At 39.3% G+C, this 19,267-nt stretch overlaps 1 protein-coding gene across 1 annotated transcript in view; it reads left to right on the forward strand.

Moving 5' to 3' along the window:
• Positions 1-15,709, forward strand: part of AMMECR1 (AMMECR nuclear protein 1) — a 34,857-nt gene extending 19,148 nt beyond the window's left edge. The window contains exons 3-6 of the mRNA XM_031554734.1: positions 6,670-6,784; positions 10,013-10,103; positions 11,764-11,860; positions 14,990-15,709. Of these exons, the coding sequence (XP_031410594.1) occupies positions 6,670-6,784; positions 10,013-10,103; positions 11,764-11,860; positions 14,990-15,104 (418 nt within the window). The 3' untranslated portion in view covers positions 15,105-15,709. The remainder of the gene's footprint in view (positions 1-6,669; positions 6,785-10,012; positions 10,104-11,763; positions 11,861-14,989) is intronic.
• Positions 15,710-19,267: the final 3,558 nt, after the last annotated feature.

The raw sequence follows: 19,267 nt of genomic DNA on the forward strand, positions 1-19,267 counted from the left end.
AAAAAAAAAAAAGGAAAAAAGAAAGACAATGTAATTTGGATTGAATCACTCCTTGAAATCTCCATGTAAATTTGCAAAATCTCTCCCAGCTTAAGTCCTCTTTCTGAAGACAAGTGTACTCTGCCCTGTTCTAGCTTAAAAATAATTGCATATTGTGACATGGAAGCTGCTGAGACTGGCAGGAAAGCTGATTTTGGTGACTTGCATAAGTGTTCTTCAGTTTCTTTATTGAAGTTACTCAAGAAAAAAAAAACCAAAATCTCAACTAACGTCAAGTAACTCTCTGTGTAACTGCAGTGAGACAAACTATGAATACTGCATTTTTTTCTGAAATCCTGTCACTAAATGTCACTCACTGCTGTTATCTAAAATCCAGTGAGCCTGCCACCTGTTCATTTCAGGATGTTTTAACTGAAGAGGCCCTTTGGGCTGAGTTGATCAACACAGGAACATTTATTTGTAAAATGCATTTTCTAAGTTACCTCTGCTAAGCATATGCCTCTTGATGAATGAAGAATAACAGAATGACACTTGCTGAAATGAACGAAAAGGGTTTTCACCAGGTAGTTCATGAAATCGTTTGCCTGCAGTGTAAACATAGTGCCAACATACTGTGTACTGGGAGAGTGCAGTAGTTCATAAAATATGGTCTTGAACCTGTTGTTCATCACTGTGGTGACTGTATTCAGGAAACTTGTTTACTTTAGATACCACAAGTTATAGTTAGTTTTATTTTGTGCTCTATATAGGAAACTGGATTAATTAAGAAGAAATGATCAGTAGTAGAGTGGACTCAAAAACTAATGGATTTGTTTTAATTCATTAGCCTAAGTTTATCCATTCTGTTTTGATTAACCTGGGAGTGGTTTCTCTATACTGTAGACTGAACAGATTGTGAATGTTGTCACAGAAGGATTTTTAGGAGTCGCAGAACTTGGATTCTGTTCCTGGTTCTGTCTCTGATTTACTGCGTAAGCGTCCTAAATGGCGTGAGTCACTCCATGCCTCTGCCTCATTTACACTTCCTATAAAAGCAGCCTATTGCTTACATCATGCCCAATATTTGACTGTTTCTTTTGCATCTTCTGTGTTATGTTAAAGCTCCCAAAGTAATTTCCAATATTTACACAACTGTAATCCAGTTTTTGCTAACCTCTACCCAGTCTGGGTCTTCCCACAAAAATAATTTGGTGAGAAATTTAATTATTACTATGATTATATAATAATAAAATAGTAAGTATTTAATTCATTTAATGCCTTCATTTGTCTGCACATAAATCCCTCTTCACTTTTTGCAGTGCCCACGTGCTAGGAAACTTTACAGAAGCTTTACATTTAATCATGATGATTTTCATGCACCTCCAAACGGATCCATTTCTATGTTTGATTTCTCCCATTTCTATCCTGCTGTTTGCCGCTTGGCTGCCATATCACATTAAGAACCAGAGGTTCTTGAAGATTGAGGTTGATTATTTATCTCTTTTAGCATTTTATACTCTACGAAGATTACAGCTGGAGAGCACAGTTGTGAATTGTGCTCACCTGCTCAAACTGCTGCTTTAGTAAAGTATTGTGAGAGTATCTGAAACAAGGTGTACACCTAAGGAATATAAGCTTTAATTATATTGTCACTAAATTTCATGCTGCTATTTGTAACTCAAAATAGCTTAAACTATTTCTTTATCTTTACATCTTTTCAGTGTCTTTAAAGAGTTCGCAAACCTTTTTTTATATTCCCAAGTACAAAGAGGAGCGGAGCATGAAACATGAAGTTAGTGAAAACATATTTCTGGAGGGCTTCTGGGCAAATGAGCTTCATTTAAGCAGGAGCTGTGATGTGCACTGCATAGCTCAGCCCAAGAAAAAGTGGTTGTTGAGAGTACTTTGTGTTTTCTTGGCTGGCATTAGGTCTGTCTTAGTAGGACACCCAGGACTTCATAAATCAAGTGTATTTAATGAGAAATGCTGTGTGTGCATGCATGTTGTGTCTAAAAATAGTGTTCTTTGAACAGGATTCAATTTTGACTTTGCCTGCTATGCTTTTAACATGAAGCAGAACCCCATGTGGAAAAACTAATGTCATTTTATTGGCCAGCTAAAATTCCCCCTGCTTGGCACTGCTTCTTTTCAACTCCTCACAACCAAATACTTCTAGTTAGTCAGCAACAGGATACGTAAATTCATCCTGGGCATTAGGAAATAAAGAGCAGATGCTGTAGAAAATGTTTGTTTGGTTTTTTTTAATAGTGTTTTTTTTTCCTTTAAAGCTGCTTCTTTTCTTTTAAGTTGAACTCTGCTTAGTTTTTCAACTTACTTTACTAATTATTTCCACTTACCTCTCCTTTATTCTAAGCTTAAAAGAAAAAAATGTGGAGTTTATTTTTTTAAACCTGATACCTGGTATTACCTGTCTTTGCTCCAATGGAATTCTTTTGCATTTCTAACAGAAGAATAGCAGAAGAATTTGGCATTGAATAAGATAGTAAAGTCATGATCTAGTAACACTTCTGGCAACTAAATGCAACAAAGTCTCTTCTGCTAATGAAGAATGCCTACACACAGTTACGTAGACACTTCATTCTAAGCAGCTCAGACCAGTAATAAGTTTAAGGAAAGTGTGCACATGTTTTCTTGTCTCTCTGCTGTGCTTGCTTTAAATTGGTCACCGTGAATCATGCTAACAGTAAAAGTGAGGTCAAAGTCTGAATTTACATATGTACATCTTTTTTAGAGTGTATGAAGTGTATAATAAGTGCCAAACTGTTGTCTCTAGAAACTGAAATTCTTTTTCCACAGAACAGGAGCTACAAAAGTTAAAGCTCGTGCAAACTTTCTTATGCTGGGTAAGTGCTGAGATCTGCTGGCGTTTCTGACCGTCTGTTAACCTTCGCACAAAGCTAAGCTCTCAGTGTGGACAGCTGCCCGTGAGGAATTCTACTGGATGCCATCCCCTTGTTGTGCTGAAGTCATCACAATAGTCAGTAGATGGTGACTTACTAAATATCCCCGAAATAAATTCTAGACTTATTCTGAATAATTGCAGTCTTGAGGATTAGGGATGAATTCAGAAATGAAACATGTCTAACAAGGTCTACATTTCCTGCTAACCAAATGTTCAGTTTTAAGCTGGTTTTCCTAAATCTGTCACCAGATACAACTTTCTGACTCCTCCAGTCTCATACATTCAGCATAGGCAGACAGAATATTGTCTGTGTAGACAAATAAATGCATTCTCCTTGTCCTCTCCCTTCAGTTTGTTCTGTTGATTGTTTGTGAGCGCAAGTTTCTCCAGCTAAATTTTGGGTTTACTTGCAGGGACAAAGCTGTTCTGAATGAAAGAAACAAACTGTAACATGGGATCTGGAGATGAAGAAAGGAGGAGCATAATATTCTATAGAGAGCAGTTGTGGTGGCATCAGAAACTTGAATTCCAGTCTCTGATGGGTTTGCTCTGCAGATTGCTCACTTGTTTTCAGCAGCTGCAGTGCTGATACTGGACATGTGCAAAGATGTCCAGAGTGCTATAGGCATTAGGGATCAAGTTCACAGCAGGGTATACAGACCAAAAAAGCACCTAGCACTTCTGAAGGGATTGTCTCAGGTCTGGCTAAAATGGCACTATCATGTGATAAGCAGTGCTGTAGGTATTGTGAGGTAGTTATGTGAAAGCAAGGCCTTGTGCCAGTTTCAAATTAGCGAATAATGGAATTAGCCAGTCAAGCTTACTAATAGCGTGTACTATGTACTGTGCTGCTCTGCTTTCACTAAAGTTCACTACTTTGTTGGCTGTGTTTGCCTGAGGCTTTCTGCCTTTGTCTGCCTTTCAGCTTGCACTGTGTTCACAGTAAGCTTTTGTATCACAGCTTTTTATCAGTATTCAAATTCGTCATAAGTCACCCACTTTGTGTTTAATTATCACTGCATTTGAGATGTGGCTTACACGCCATGTATGATGTTTGTTTCTGTATAACTTACAAGTACATTAAATTAAGGACGGCTCTCTGTCTAGCAATGCCAGCACAGCAGATCCTCAGTGAGTGGGACTTTGCCTGGACTTCAGCTTGTGTGGTGGTTGGGATCCTGCAGCACCCAGCCTGTGCTGCGGAACGTTGAAATTCACAAATGCATTTTGGCAGCTTTAGGAAGGGGAAGTGAGTGCGGGATAAACTGCTTGAATCAAGCTGTGACCAAAAAAAAAAAACAACAACAACAAAAACCACCTTTTCTGTTTTTCTGAAGAGTATAAATTCTTACAATAGGTGAAATGTTTTGCATGGTAAGACTGTTGCATACATTATGAAAAACGGGGTTAAACAAGGATGGCACATTCATGCATGCTGTTGTTTATAAGGTAGCTGAACTTGTAGTTTGTTAATGAAATGGTGTTTGTCTCTTTGGATGCTTTTTGGTGACGTATCCAAATAGATTGGTTATATGATAGAGGTAGAGAATCCCTCAGGGAAATGAGAAATTTGCATGTAAGCAAACTTGCAGCAGCATCAGATTCTGTTTGGATTGCATTTTTGTTAATCAAAATATCAAAAGAAGTTTGGGGTTTTCTGATGAAATTTCAAGAGTGTGTTTGCATGCACTTCTTAAATAAACTCACAGAGAACTGTTAAGCGTGGAGATCCCATCTCTGGCTCTGAATTCCTAAGCTTTAAACAGCTGGATTCCCACAGCATTCCGGGCAAGCACACCCTGGGTATTTATTGTGTTCTTCTATTTTTCCTTTTTGCCATCTGCTGCTGGTTACTGTTTAATACTAAGGAAGATGGACTTCTGGTTTGAGCTGTCCATGTGTTCAGAGTATCCCTCCCTTTATGCTTAGATGTGTTTTTCCTATGTGGAGGAATACGAAGGCTGAATTAGCCACTCATATTTTCATCTGTCTCTCTTCAGCTGTGGCCATGTAAGTGGATCCCTAATGACTGAAATATCAGGTATCAGAGAAAGGTAACTGCCTGATTTCCTGCAGTTGCACAGCTGGCTTTGCAAATCCCATCAACAGAATCTTGGAGAAGATCATCTTTGGTACATCTTAAGTGAAAGTCATTACTCAAATATCATGGGTATTATGCTTTAAATCCTGTTAGTGTTCCCAGTTCTTCACATGTCTGTTTGGCACTATCCTACATAAATAAGAGATTTATCTTGGTTAGTCACGTATCGTCCCAGCATCTTTTCTCCTTGTCCGTGGCAGATTTGACTGGGCTTGCCTAGAATTAGTCCAAAATACTGGCTAGAACAGACCTACCATCTTTTCCTAATTTTACAATGAATGTATCTCCATAATGAAAATCTGAATTTCTTATCAATTTCATAATGTCAGAATTTGGAGAAGAGCCTCCACTAATTCCAATGCTGTGTTCTTTTTATTTTTGTGATTGTAACATGTCTGAGAAAAAGCCTGCTTTCCTCCCCACATCACCAAAAAAGAAGGGGCTCTATTTTAATTCTTCAGTTTATGGCATTCATTCAAGATGGAATGCTATTTCTGGTTAAATGCTTTTGTTAGCTTTAATGAAGTTAGACTACTCTTAACGTAAAATGATGATATCAGCCATGTGCTGAAGGCCATAGACATGGCTGTAATTGTATTGGGCAACAGCAGCCGCTGGCTGTAGGCCAAGCAAAAGGAGTAAGAATGATCAAGTTGTTGTATGGAACGTGTGAAGAACTCGGTAGTTATTTAACAAGTCTCTTAGTGATAGACTCTCCTTACTTAACAAAAAGCTTAGTTAGCAGATAACTGTTTTTGTTGGAAGTGAGCATGTTTATATTCATATGTTGTATCTAAAATCCTGAGAAAACAAGAAATGATGGGATACCAGACTTGCCTTAACCTTTTCCAATTGAACCGGTTCTTAACCAAACTCATGCAAGTAGGTCCTTAGGTGTTCCTGTTGGCGGTACTGCTTCCTGTCTGTTCATGCTTTGCTTTTCAAGGGGTCCTGGAACACACAGAGAAGGTTTTTCCTGTTACTGAGTTCTGTCAATGAGGTGTATGTTCATCTGTAGAATGGTTCCTTAGCCTGAGGATTAATGTAGCTGTTTGCAAGCTTCCATGTTACTAATCATTACTTCTGCTTTGCAGAACACCTCCAAGTCCTGTAGGTTTGCGAGCATAGAACTCCTGGATGTTTTTACCTTTCTGTTAACCTTTGCCAGTAAGCATGAATATTTTTTTGGTAGAATATTGTTTGATCAATTTTTTTTTTTTTACTGAAGAATTAAATTCCACAGTTTGATTACTCTATTACGTGTTTGATTTTTGCAGGCTGTAAAATTTCCTCTCTGTATTGTACAGTTCAACCTTTTTCAAAAGGGATTTACTAAACTGCAGGTAGAACAGCTATTGTTCAACCTTTTCCGTAACTTTCTGGTGGTTCATTAGTAAGTAGCAGAATCCTCTCAGGAAGCAATGGCCCTCAGAGCTCCACCTGACTGGCCAGCCGAGAAATCTGAAGCAAATGTCTAAGGAAAAGGTTGGGGATGTTGGTCAGTGTGTTATGCTGACAACTGGATTATCAAACTGGTCATCATTTCATCAGTTGTTGGGTTTTGATGGTGGTTTTTTTTTTAATGATGTTTTTCAATTGAGTCATTAGGTCTTTGAACTTTATTTAAAAAAAAAAAAAGTATGAAATTCTGTTTTGTCTTCAACAGTGCCCTTAAAGATAGTCGTTTCCCCCCAATGACGAGGGATGAGCTGCCACGGCTTTTCTGCTCAGTGTCTCTACTCACTAACTTTGAAGATGTATGTGACTACATGGACTGGGAGGTAAGGACTGTGCGTGTCCTGTAAGAAAATGTCTTTGATAACCATGAGCATCTGTAGCAGAACTCTCGCTGTTTAAATCATCTGCATATATTCAGCATAGCTGCTGTTTGGCACTCTTTACAGGTTGTTTAGTGTAATGATTCAAGATGCCATTTTGGTAGAACTGCCATTGCCTTGAAAGCCTGAGCCAGGAAAATGGAATACAGCTGATTCCATTTGTCTTCCTTTGCTTTCAGAGCAAGCGGCCTGCAGGACGACACAAAGCCCTGATACAGTGAGGCCATCTAACTGACAGCTCTTGTTTTCCTGTGCTCCTTATGCATAGAGCAGAATCTGTTTTACTTGACCGGTTCTAGGAAACCTGCATGCATTCTCTCAGAGCAGCAGCATAAAAGCCATAGATTAAGAAGCTTTTAGAGTTATTTCTGGGAAGGTGTACTGGACAAAGTGTTATTCTGTGTTCTTATGTTCTTTTTCAAATTACTTGGTTTTAGATGCTTGCTAAAAAGTAAATTACTGGACTTAAGATCAACTTCTCATCTCAGCCAGGATGATTGTTGTGTTGTACTTTTAGTCTATATTTGAACAGATGGAAATCTTTTTTGAAGTTGTTGTATATGCTACTGGATGTGTTACAGTTCCAGAGACACCCCACAAATTAAGAGCACTTTCATGTAACAATGACTTCCCCACAATAGTGGCTTAGCCCTACTAGATATTTAGGAATTCTTAATAGCAAAAGAAGTTTCCTGTTGGGCCCACGCATAACAAATGTGAATTGAATAGAAATGTCATTTGTTGTTACAGTGATAGAAGGCACCACAGAATGGTGGTCTTATGACTTAAGTCATAACGTTCAAATTTGTTTGAAATAATGGAGGATTTTACTTTCAGTGCCCTCTTTGTGTCTTATGCAGAATCCTCGATTCCTCATCTGTTCTGTAAACAAGCTTAATGGAGAAAAGTAATTCTGTACAGTTGTGATTTACTTTCCAGAATCTCATGATTCTTCTCATTGGAGAGTCCTGGTTTATGGAGGAAGAATGGAAGGGTCAAAAATACAATAGTCCTTGCATTGTTCATTTGTTAACTTGTTCTCTCATATTTAATTCAAGGGTTTTTAAACCTTCAGTAAATTCCTGCGAATTCTTCCAAACAAGCCCTTACCTCCCATCCTAGGAATATTTGGGGCAATTTTAGAGAAATTTTAATCAGTATTCCAGTTTAGAGCTTGTGCAACTGAATATATAAACACTTAAAAGTCAGCCAAATGCATAGATAGTTAATGTGATGTTGCTGTTGTAAGGCTAACATTCATTTTTCCAAGTGAATTTGATTAATTGCCTATAGTAGCATTTGTTTCCGTGTCACATAACCTATTTACCAATGAGGTTTATTTGGCAAATTTGGTGATTTGTGCTTCATCGATAGGTCCCGTTTCAGCTCAACAGGTTGTCTATTTTCCTGTGTACAGTAATAAAAATAGTTTGTGTTGATGGGACATGTTTTGAGAAGACACCACCAAACTGGTGGATTTATGGATGAATTTTTCTTTCATATTTTCTTTTATTCAGGAATGGGAGTAAGGTCAACAAAGCGTTGTTTTCTGGTAGTTTGCAAATCAAACTGTCAGCATTCTCCTAGCATGGTGCCTAAAAATGACTTGGTGACTTTGCTGAGAATTGCCCAGTAAGAGCAGATTGGTATAAGCTTAATAGCTGACAGTGACCCCATGGAAAGGCTTCATGAAATTCCTTCCACGGTCTGCTTGTTAGTACTTGCCTTTTAAATATGGCTGATCTGCTTTTGGCTGTAACAGTCTGACACGACTGAGCACCCATCTTCATCTAATGGCAATAATCACACGTTGTGGTATAGATGAGTTGAGATTTCAGAAGGCTGAGCTGTGGAGGGTTGACACGATGCTTCTCAGGAGGTTGGAGGCAGGTTGTATTTTACAGCAATCTGAAATGTTCTTTTAATTTGATACTGGCCTTTTTCTGTTCTAAAAAAAAGCCTTTCAAAATTGACATGGGCAAAGATGTGCAAAGGAGTGTTATTAGAATGAGATCTTTGGGACTTAAGTGCTGAACTTCATTTGCAATGTTCTTGCAGCTGCAGAAACACACTCTGTTCTCATCTTGGCAATAAACTAAGTAGATTTTAGCCTCTAACACTATTTCTTTTTACTTTCAGGCTCCTTAAGTTCATAATTACATCATCTGAGTATACAGATTTGAACTTTGTAGTGGTTATATATCCATTTTGTGAATGTTAAGTAATAAAATACATTAAAATTGGCAGCAAATTCAATATGTTAGCTTCTAATTAATTTTTCCTTTGTAAGCTTGTGGAGACCGTGGCCAAGACTTCTCCCATTTCTTTGTAATTACGTCATATATAAAAATCACGGACCTTAAAAAGTAAAGTCTTAAAATAACCAAATATGTTAATTGAACAAGTGGTCATTAAGAGCTCTGTAGATGTCCCTCAGTTGTTTTTTCATTATCACGTGGTTATGTTAAAAGCAGTTGTCACTGGAAAAATTGTCAGAGTATTTATTATTAAATTTTGAGTTGAAAAACAAATGCCATGGAAAATACTGGGTGTGTGATAGCCTTTAAAATGTAAACTCTTCATTTCCTCATGTAAAGTGGGGAACTTTGTATTTAAATAGAAATAACATCTCCATATTTTGTGCATGAAAACAAAAATATCAGTTATTAATGTTTTGAACTCCAAAGCAGCTTGTTGTTGTACCTTGAAACTGGCAGTTCTTAAATAATGCCCTGGAAAGGTACCTGGCCTCTTTCTTTTTTAGTAACTCCTGCATAAAATACTCCTACTGCCTTCAGATGAGTAGTTTTAGTTTCTCTAATGGCAGTCTGCCATATTGCTCTAGTAGCATGGAAAGGGAAGCTGGAAGCTGAATGCTGTCCTCGTACATGAGCAGGAATTTTGAGGATTTCAGGATCCAATTGGCAGTGACTGGTGGCCCAGGAATTTTGTCAGCAGCTGCTTTTGAACCTCAGCTGGTTTTTGTTTGTTTGTTTCTTTGTTTGTTTGTTTGTTTTCCAGAAAGATGGCATTTGTTTTGAACGTCTTCTGCAACTGTTTGCAAAATGGCATTTTAACCATCAAAAGGTTCACAAGTCGACCTTTATCATGTTAGAAGTCTCTTGTATCTTTTTTTTTTAATGTGCTAATAAAACTGCCAATTTCTTGCAGGTGGGTGTACATGGCATTAGAATAGAATTCATCAATGAAAAAGGATCAAAACGCACCGCCACCTACTTACCGGAGGTTGCAAAGGAGCAAGGTCATTGTTGAGCTTTATTTCATATGATCTGGTGAAGAATTTAAACATACCTATAAATCTAAAATGCAGTATTTGACCTTGCACTGATGTCAGATGATGGAGCAATATTTAATTGTAAGAAAAGACTCTTCTATAAAATGCCAGTTACGTGTCTGTCTCAATCCCCTTGCAGGGACTCAGTAAATTGTAGCTGTTCTGAAGCAAATCCTAACCATAGTGAAGGTGTAAGGAAATAAATTGTGGAGGGGTGGTACAGTGCTGCTACCTCACTTCACTTATTTGCCAAAAGCTGTTAATTTTCATGTAATTGTTACCCTGTGATGTTAGACATACAAAAGCTGTTAATATACAAGCTGTCTGGACAATGATTTTAATAGCTGATTTATTCCCAGTTTTGCAATGGTGCCTTTTCTCATTAGGTATTTGCTTCTAGTGTTTAATTCCTGTTATGAACAGTGGCTTCTGGGTTTTTGGATGGTGGGAAAGGATTATTTTCATACTGGAAGTCCAAAATAAGGTTACTGAAGTGGCCCTTTCAATAGGACAGACTTCAGTTTGTGAATCAAGAAACTTACATATACAGTAGCTTTTGCTGAACAGCTATTTGTTGAGCCCAACTGAAGTTTTTCTCTTTGAGGCTTAAAAGTGTGTCTCAGCCTTTTGAATTTTGCATTGCCACTTCATTTTCTTTCTGATGCACTAAGTAATAGCAGTGATACCTTCATTAACAGATAATAGATAATTTGGTTTCCCAATGCTCACTTGAAAGCTCAGATGCCTTCCAAGGCAGTTCTTTCCCTTTTGCTATCTAAGGTTGGCCAGTTACCAAAGGCTTCTTTTGTTAAGACCTTTGGTGATCACTTACGTGTGGTTTTTTTTTCAGTATTTTTTTAAATTCAGGAATTGGGGGAGGGGTTAAATTTCTTATTTGTGGTAGACTATGCATTACAGCCTGACTCTTAAAATTTACCAAAATTGTTTTTTTTTTTTCTGTTTTAAAAATGCAGTGTGACAAACTTAATTGCATCTTTGGGAAGTAAGATGTCTATTTTAGAAATAGTGGGCTTTTTAAAATCGACGTGTAGGAGTTTTGAATAGCATGACTTTATTGAGAACAGTAGTGAATCTGAATTTTTGCTGTCACTTTTTTAAACTAACCAGCGTGCTACATATCAGAGATGTTCTGAAATTTAAAATATCACTCTTAACTTTACAGTGATATTTATGGAGAACACTAATGCCTGAAGTTCTCTCCACCCATTCAGTTAATAAATATTTTGAATTTTCTTTCATACAGAAATGAAGCTTTCCATGCTGCCAGAGCCATTTAGGATGTATGATCAGATGTGATTAGTGATCTGAACGACTCAGAAAATTGCAATTTTGTTTGTCATTGTCAGTCACCTGGATATAGTGGGTCCAGTATTTCAACCAGAAGATAAAAATGCATTGCTGGTAGAGCAAGCTTTATGCCTGATGAAACGCTGCTCAGCATCTTTCCCACAGCTATCTCCTGCACAGGAGAATGCCCCATGTTTCATACATAACTTCAGGAGAGCAGTTGTGTTACCAGTATCACTACGTATTGTGCTGTGTTTTTGCAACATCTATTCCTACTGCAGTAATGCTCATGAATTTTTACCACTGTGAAATTCAACAGGATGGGACCACATTCAAACCATAGATTCCTTATTGAGGAAAGGAGGCTACAAAGCTCCGATTACTAATGAATTCAGGAAAACCATAAAGCTAACCAGGTATGCATCCCGGGGATACTCAGATAAGCCCTGTTGGTTTGGTTTTAGTGCGATAAGTTCATTTCCTGGTAAGTGGTTGTTTCAGATGTTAACAGTAAGCTTTCCTGTATGTATTACTAATATTTTCTTTCTTTTCACAACAGGAATACAGACTTCTGAGAATATCTGCAATAATAGCTGCCTTGCATTAAATACAGTAGGGATTACAGGCACTAAGCAAGGAAGAAAGGGCTGCTAAGTAGCTTGCTACATGTATACCAGGGAGTATATATATTTTGTTTCATAACTGAGAAATCCTTGCAGCATATCAGCTCTGCAGTTTTACAATTTGCTCATTGGCTGCAGCGGATCTCAAGGGGCTGTTATTAAGGGGGATTACTTGCCATTGTCACGTTGTGTTTGAGCAGTTGGTGCTCTGTGGGGCTGCTGCTCTGGAGGCCGTGCAGTGCCCTGAGCTGTTCAGCTCTCCGAACAGGCGCTGGGGCTTTTCCCTCCTGCAGAGTAGGGGCTTCATCTCCTACCAGGTGCTGGGCATGCAAAGTGGGGAGCTGATCTGACAGGTGGCACGCCGGCTTGACTGCATCAGGTATTCTAGGAAGGAAGACATAAGTGCAGTGCTTTATTTCATGCTCAGACTCTGTTGTATATTGTGTGCCCGTTGTAACGCTTGTTTAATACAATGTGCTCATGAGGGCTCATCTGCAGGTCAGAGCCAAAATGTTAAGAGAACGGGTCGCAGATGTTCCACCTATAAAATTGTAGTTGTATGGTAAAAGAGCAGGTGTCAATAGGAAGCCCTGTAAAACAGCATAATTTTATAACCATGCAGTACAAAGAAACTGCTGAGCTCTAGCTGTTTATTCCATGCTTTGAGAACTAAGGATTTTATGAATCCTGTGTCATAAGGAGGTATTGACTGATAACCCATGAGGTTTCTTTTCTCTCTTTGGGGATAACAAGCACTATTATTAATACAGCTCATAGATTTGGTAGTTAGAGACCTTTGTCCAACACCATTATTCTTCCTATCTTTTGTTGACTTGTAGGGACTCACAGAAATACAATATTCATTTTTAGTATGTTGGTTGGGTATGTTACCATCACTTCTGTGTACTTATTTCTTTGGGAATTCTTTCCTCCTTAGTGCAGCTGGATTGGGTGTGAGCTAGACTCGACTCCATATTTCCATAATTAAAACCCAGTTCTTCTATTTCAGACATGAAAATACTGGGCTTCTCATTATTGTTAATGTACTCTTAGAAGACAAAAGAGCTGAGATTTTCTTCTTAGTTCTCGCTTTTGTCACATCTAAAATGCTGGCCATTACTTAGCAGTGTTTGTTTAGACTTGGCAGAAGACAGCATTTCTCAGAAAACCGTATTTTCACTTCAGAAGAATCTGTTCCTTACTCAGTGTTGTTTTGGGTAAGGAAAAAGACTTTGTCCCACTGACTGTTTGAAATTCTGCTTTCTAGTAGGAACCTGATTACAGGGGAATTGCTATTGCTAAGGAAAACATGCTGTTCTGAGGGTTACATTTGGGAGGAAGGGTTTAGGGAATCCAACTTAAATTTACAAATGCAGCACCCCAATTTTCTTGCTATCTTATTTTCAGGAAGAATATATAAAACATATGGTGATAACTTAGGGCACGAGTAGCTGTTGGAGTTAAGTGAGACCTTCTGTACACCTCAGTGAATAAGGGATGTATTTTTCCAAGACACAGAACTTCTGTATAGCACGTACATTCTTCCAGCTCCATGATTTTGTTTGAAGCAATGGCATACCAGCACAGAACAAAACAAAAGTGTTCTGTTTAGTATATTTAGTTCAACATCCCAACCACAAAATCACAAGCCTAATGAGTAGAATAGACAAAGCATGTTGTTTAATATTATGATTTTTTCCATCTGTGATTCTACGCAGGCTGCCCTTGGCCTGTTTTGACTCACTTAGAACCACTAGTTGCCAAGCTTATAGTTTAGTGGTGGGGGGATTAATGCACAGATCAGCTTACTCATCAGGTGCAGGGAGCACAGTGCACCACTCGTATCACTGAGAGGAGCTGCAGCTCAGCTACGACCAGCAGCATTTAAGTCGGTCCATCATTAACCAGCACCATTGTAGCATTTAAGTCAGTCCATCATTAACCAGCACCATTGTAGCAAGTAATTGTGGCACTGCGGTGCACTGAAGCAAGAAGCTGTAAGCATACGGTGTTCGGCTCTGCTCCTCTGGCAGAGGCAGCAGAAACAATTGTGTTTGCCACCTCAGTTGGTGCAGTTGGTAACTCAACAGTAGTTTAAATCTCTGTGTTGGGCTGCAAGTACAAGCTGTTGAGGCATGTGTTGTGCTTTTTCAGACCTAAAAAGGGAAAGAATAAACAGAGCAACTCCAGAAGAGAAATGTCATAAACAGGGGAGGTGGCAATATTTTAAACCACTGTAGCTGGATTCACCAACTCTCATCTGTAAGATCTCTTATGCAAGGGCTTACAAAGTGACATTTGTGGCAATATGGAATAGTGTTATTTTTGTGTAGATTTCACAGTTTTACAGATAAGTGTAAATGTAGCAATATGTTCCTTGTTGTCTAACAATATCAATGCAAATTTATCTGAAGTATTTTTTTGGGGGTGGGGGCCGTTCTACTTTAAGCTATATATAGTTTAAAAGGGAAATAACTTCATTTAATGTAGCTGGATTTATTTTAAAAGCAGAATGTGCTAGACATTACTTTTTAAAAACAGCTCTGGAATCAGTACTGCTTGTTTACAGGGCTTTTCTCCTAGATTATTTGTAGAGAGTTGGCTGATAATCTGGGACGCTCAGTAAATCATCACAAGAACAAATACCCCGAGTAAAGTAGTAGGCAGCGATTTTTAGTAGTTTTTTTTATTATTTAAAATATTTTTCATAAGCACTCATGTTGTGTCTTGTATGATTCAAGAACAACCCCCAAAAACATGGTAGTTCTCTCCATGCCCTTGTGCAACTAAAGTTTGTCTTATTCCTAAAACCAGAAGTACAGAGCTGTTCTCATCATTGAACGTACACCTAGCACCATATTTTTAGTGCTGCTCATAGCTGCCCAATGAAAGTTCTTGAATTTGCTTCTTTGCTCTTTTCAGGTACCGTAGTGAGAAGATGACCATGAGCTACACAGAGTACCTTGCCCATCGTCAGCATCATCACTTCCAAAATGGCATTGGGCACCCCCTTCCACCATACAACCATTATTCCTGACACTGAGCCGCATGACCAGTCACTGGACCTTTCTGCAGACCTCTTCCCAGGAGACCCTGCCCCTTCTTGGTCTAGCTATCTCTATTACTGTACCATTTTATGATGATAGTTTCCGTTGCCATTTTGAGGCTTCTCCATAGTTGGTTAAGCTCATTGTGGCAACGGGAGGGAAAACTGCATTATTACAAAGATCCCATACTTTTTTATTGAATCACTGCAGATTTTTTTGCAGCATATTATAGCCCTTGGGTTTTTTATGAAATGTTAAATTTCTACTTCATTAACATTGAATTATATCAGTCAAGACTTTCTGTGACTGTGGATGGAAGGAAGAGTTTAAGGATTACAGTTGGGGATTCTTTGCTCAGAAGAAAAAAAAAAAAGGCATTCATGGCTTTTTCATTAATAGCTCTGTCAGGGAACGAAACATATCAGATTCAGGTATTATAATAGACAATGAATTGCATTTTCTTAACCTTCTTAATAGTAGTCTGTGGTACAATATTTCATAGACTTTCTTCTTCCCTTTGAGTTTTCCCATGAGCTCCTTTGCTCATCCGTTCAGGTCTCCTGCCATGGTTGAGCAAGGAGCTCATTGAAAAAAAGACAAAGAGAAGAAGAAACTCTATGAAATGTGGAAAAAGGACCTGGCCACTTGGGAGGAATATAGGAATGCTGTGAGGACCTGCAGGGATGCAGCAAGGAAGGGTAAGGCCCACTTGGAATTAAATCTGGTGAGGGAGGTCAAGGACAGCAAGAAAGGTTGTATTTTGGTTTTTTTTCAATATGTCAGTAGCAAAAGGAAGACTAGGGAAAATGTGGGCCTGCTGCTTAATGAGGTGGGTGCCCTAGTAACAGGGGATGTTGAGAAGGCAGAGATGCTGAACACCTTCTTTGCTTCGGTCTTTACTGATTAGACTGTCCCTATGGAACCTCAGACCAAGGAGGTAAGAGAGTCTGGAGAAAAGACTTTCCCTTGGTCCAGGAGGATCTGGTCAGAGATCATCTAGGCAAACTTGACTCACACATGTCCACTGATCCCGATGGAACACCCCCACAACTGCTGAGGAAGCTGGCAGAAGTGATTGCTAAACCACTCTATCATCTTGCAGAATGGGAAAGGTGCCTGAAGACTGGAGGATAGCCAGTGTCACTCCAGCCTTCAAAAAGGACAAGAAGGAGGAGCTGGAAAACTACAGGTCAGTTGGCATCACCTCTGTCCCTGGAAAGGAGATGGAACAGCTTGTTACGTCATCACCAAGCAAGTGGAAGAGAAGGTGGTTATCAGGAGTAGTCAGTGTGGATTTACCAAGAGGGAAATCATGCTTGACCACCTTGGTAGCCTTCTGTGATGTCATCACCAGCTGGGTAGATGAGGAGAGAGCAGTGGATGTTGTTACCTTGACTTCAGCAAGGCTTTAGACAAGACTGTGCAGCCATTCAACAGGACATATACAGGTTGGTGAGTTGGGCAGAGAGGAACCTGATGAGCTTCAGCAAGAGCAAGTGTAGGGTCCTGCATCTGGGAAGGAATGACTGCATGCATCTGTTGAGGTTTAGGGGCCTGCCTGCTGGAAAGGTGTTCTGCAGAGAAGGAGCTGGGTGCTGGCCATGAGCCAGCAGTGTGCCCTTGTGGCTGAGAAGGCCAACTTTATCTTGGAGTACATTAAAAAGAGCATGGCCAGCAGGTCGAGGGAGGTGATCCCTCTCTACTCTGCCCTGGTGAGGCCACATCTGGAGCAGTGCGTCCAGTTCTAGGCTCCCCAGTTCAAGAAAAACAGATATCTTCTAGAGGGAGTCCAGAGAAGAGCCACAAAGATGAAGAGGGGCCTGGAGCATCTCCTGTATGAGGAAAGGCTGAGAGACCTGGGGCTGTTCAGTCTGGAGAAGAAAAGGCTGAGAAGGGATCTCAGCACTGTTTATCAATATCTAAAGTGTAGGAGTTAACTGGATGAGGCCAGCCAGGTGTGCAGCAACAGGACAGGGGGCAATGGGCAAAAAACTGGAACACAAGAAGTTTCGTAACACGAGGAAGAACTTCTTTACTGTGAGAATAATGGAGCATTGGAACAGGCTGCCCAGAAAGGTGGTGGAGTCTCAATTTCTGGAGATATTCAAGATCCACCTGGATGCCTTCCTGTGTGATCTGCTTTAGGGAATCTGCTTCAGCAGGGGGGGGGATTGGACTCAGTGGTGTCCAGAGGCTTCTTCTAGTCCCTAGAGTTCTGTGTTTCTGTAACAGTATCTCACCCCTGCAGTAAAGATTTCATGTAGCTATAGATGTAGGTTGCTCTGAAAGTAATGCTTCCTATTTATTTACATGGAAACTACAACAGATATGAAGAGTACAGTAACACTACTCGATAGAGAAAATTCTCAGCTGCAAAACACTAGTTTTCAACGTAGTTATCACCGTTAGCAGAGAGTGCCCCTCTGCTGCCATCTGTCACACAGCAACAAAATGTAACGGAATACTGGGGGGAAGGTTCAACCTCTACTGCCATCCCACCAACATCTGCCTCTAATTTCATGGGCCAACACCATAAAATAGGAGGCATTACTTTCAGAGCAGCCCTTGTACGTGACCTTCAGCTCAAGTACACAGCCACAACTTGAAGGCTCGTACACAAAATGCTTTTCTGGATATGGAGAAGCAATTAAACGTAATAAGAGGTGAGCAGTGTGCTCAGAATCATGTGGTCTAATTGAAAGTACATGACATAATCCAGTAGGATACCTTTATCTCCTGTTCTGCACTGGAAGCTGAGGGCAGCCCAGCCCTGTCAAGCCTACTCATCATAATGCATTTGTAATGAGACAATGCCTTTCTGATGAGCTCAAATTGGAAGTCACATTTGTTTTTAGAAACAGATTGGTGAGTAGCAGATGTCATATTAGGAAGAAAATGGATTTAGATCTTAGTGCCTTTGACTATGACATGATTATACTTGCATATAAAATTCATAGAGAAAATATAGCAAATGCGCCAGACATTCCAGTAATCAACGTTGAGTTCTTTGCTGCTCTGGCGTCAGGTTTTTGGGGATTTTCTAAAGTGAGATATTTTTCATTTTCTTTTTCTTATTTTAGAAAAGAAAATCCCTATCTTCTTCTTGCTTGTGCTTTTGAATTTGTTGGGTTTTATCAGGTCACGGATAGTTGGGTAACTTGTTTTAAAAAAAATAATTGTGAAAGAGCACAGGACAAGTATGCCATAATTTGTACATCTTTTCATCTATTACAGGAATAGTACTTGAGAGCTGTGAGTACTTCATAATAATTCTCATAATTCTCCACAAGGTAGGAGAAGGAAAACTGATGAGGACTTGTAACAACTGTAAAAATAGGATTTATTAAGTGGTATACGTGGTATGGTTGCAAGCCGAGTATATGCCAGGAGCTACCTCCTTGCTCACGTGCCTGCAGAACTCCCACACATACCCGCTGTAGTTCAGTGCATGTTTTAGGGGACTCCACATCCCATCTACTATGGAAAAGACCTTCCTAACATGGGCAAGCCAACTATGGTAAGCAGAAATTCCAGTTATTTTGAATAATGAATGTTTTAAAAAATACGTATATCACTCAAATAGATAGAATTAAATTGTTAAAAGGAACAACAACAATAAAAGACTAAAAATGTTCCAGAAAACAGATATGGATAAATTATCCCTTATGTGAGGTTAGAATGCCACTTAATTTGTACAGAGGTTCTTGTAGAAGGTCTTTTGTATTCCTTCATCCACAGCATCCGATGTCCAAATATTTCCATTTTCAGTTGTGATGCCTTAATTTATAAGCAGAGGGCCTGAAATGTCAGGAGCCAAGAGGTGCCAGGCAGACGCTGCAAAAACTAATAGATGTTTATACAGAGGCTATTTTGGATGATACTGATGTCTTGTTTCTACTTGGGGGAGCGGTTTCAAATGGATTTGTCTTCAAGTGGAAACTGTGAACCGGTGGCTACCTGAGAGGTGTTTTGGTTTTGTTTTTTTCCTTGCCCTTATAGGGAAACTGAGCACAAACTGAATCATTCTGCTGCAAAAAACAAACAAAACACAGTCATCCAACCCCATCTCTATCTGTCATCTCGTTACAGCACGCTCACACCGCTGCGTGAGCTCATCCTTAGAAGTTTTTTAAAAAGATCTATTATATATAAA

The sequence above is a fragment of the Meleagris gallopavo genome, chromosome 9 (genome assembly GCF_000146605.3).
Source record: "Meleagris gallopavo isolate NT-WF06-2002-E0010 breed Aviagen turkey brand Nicholas breeding stock chromosome 9, Turkey_5.1, whole genome shotgun sequence".
Taxonomy (NCBI): domain Eukaryota; kingdom Metazoa; phylum Chordata; class Aves; order Galliformes; family Phasianidae; genus Meleagris; species Meleagris gallopavo.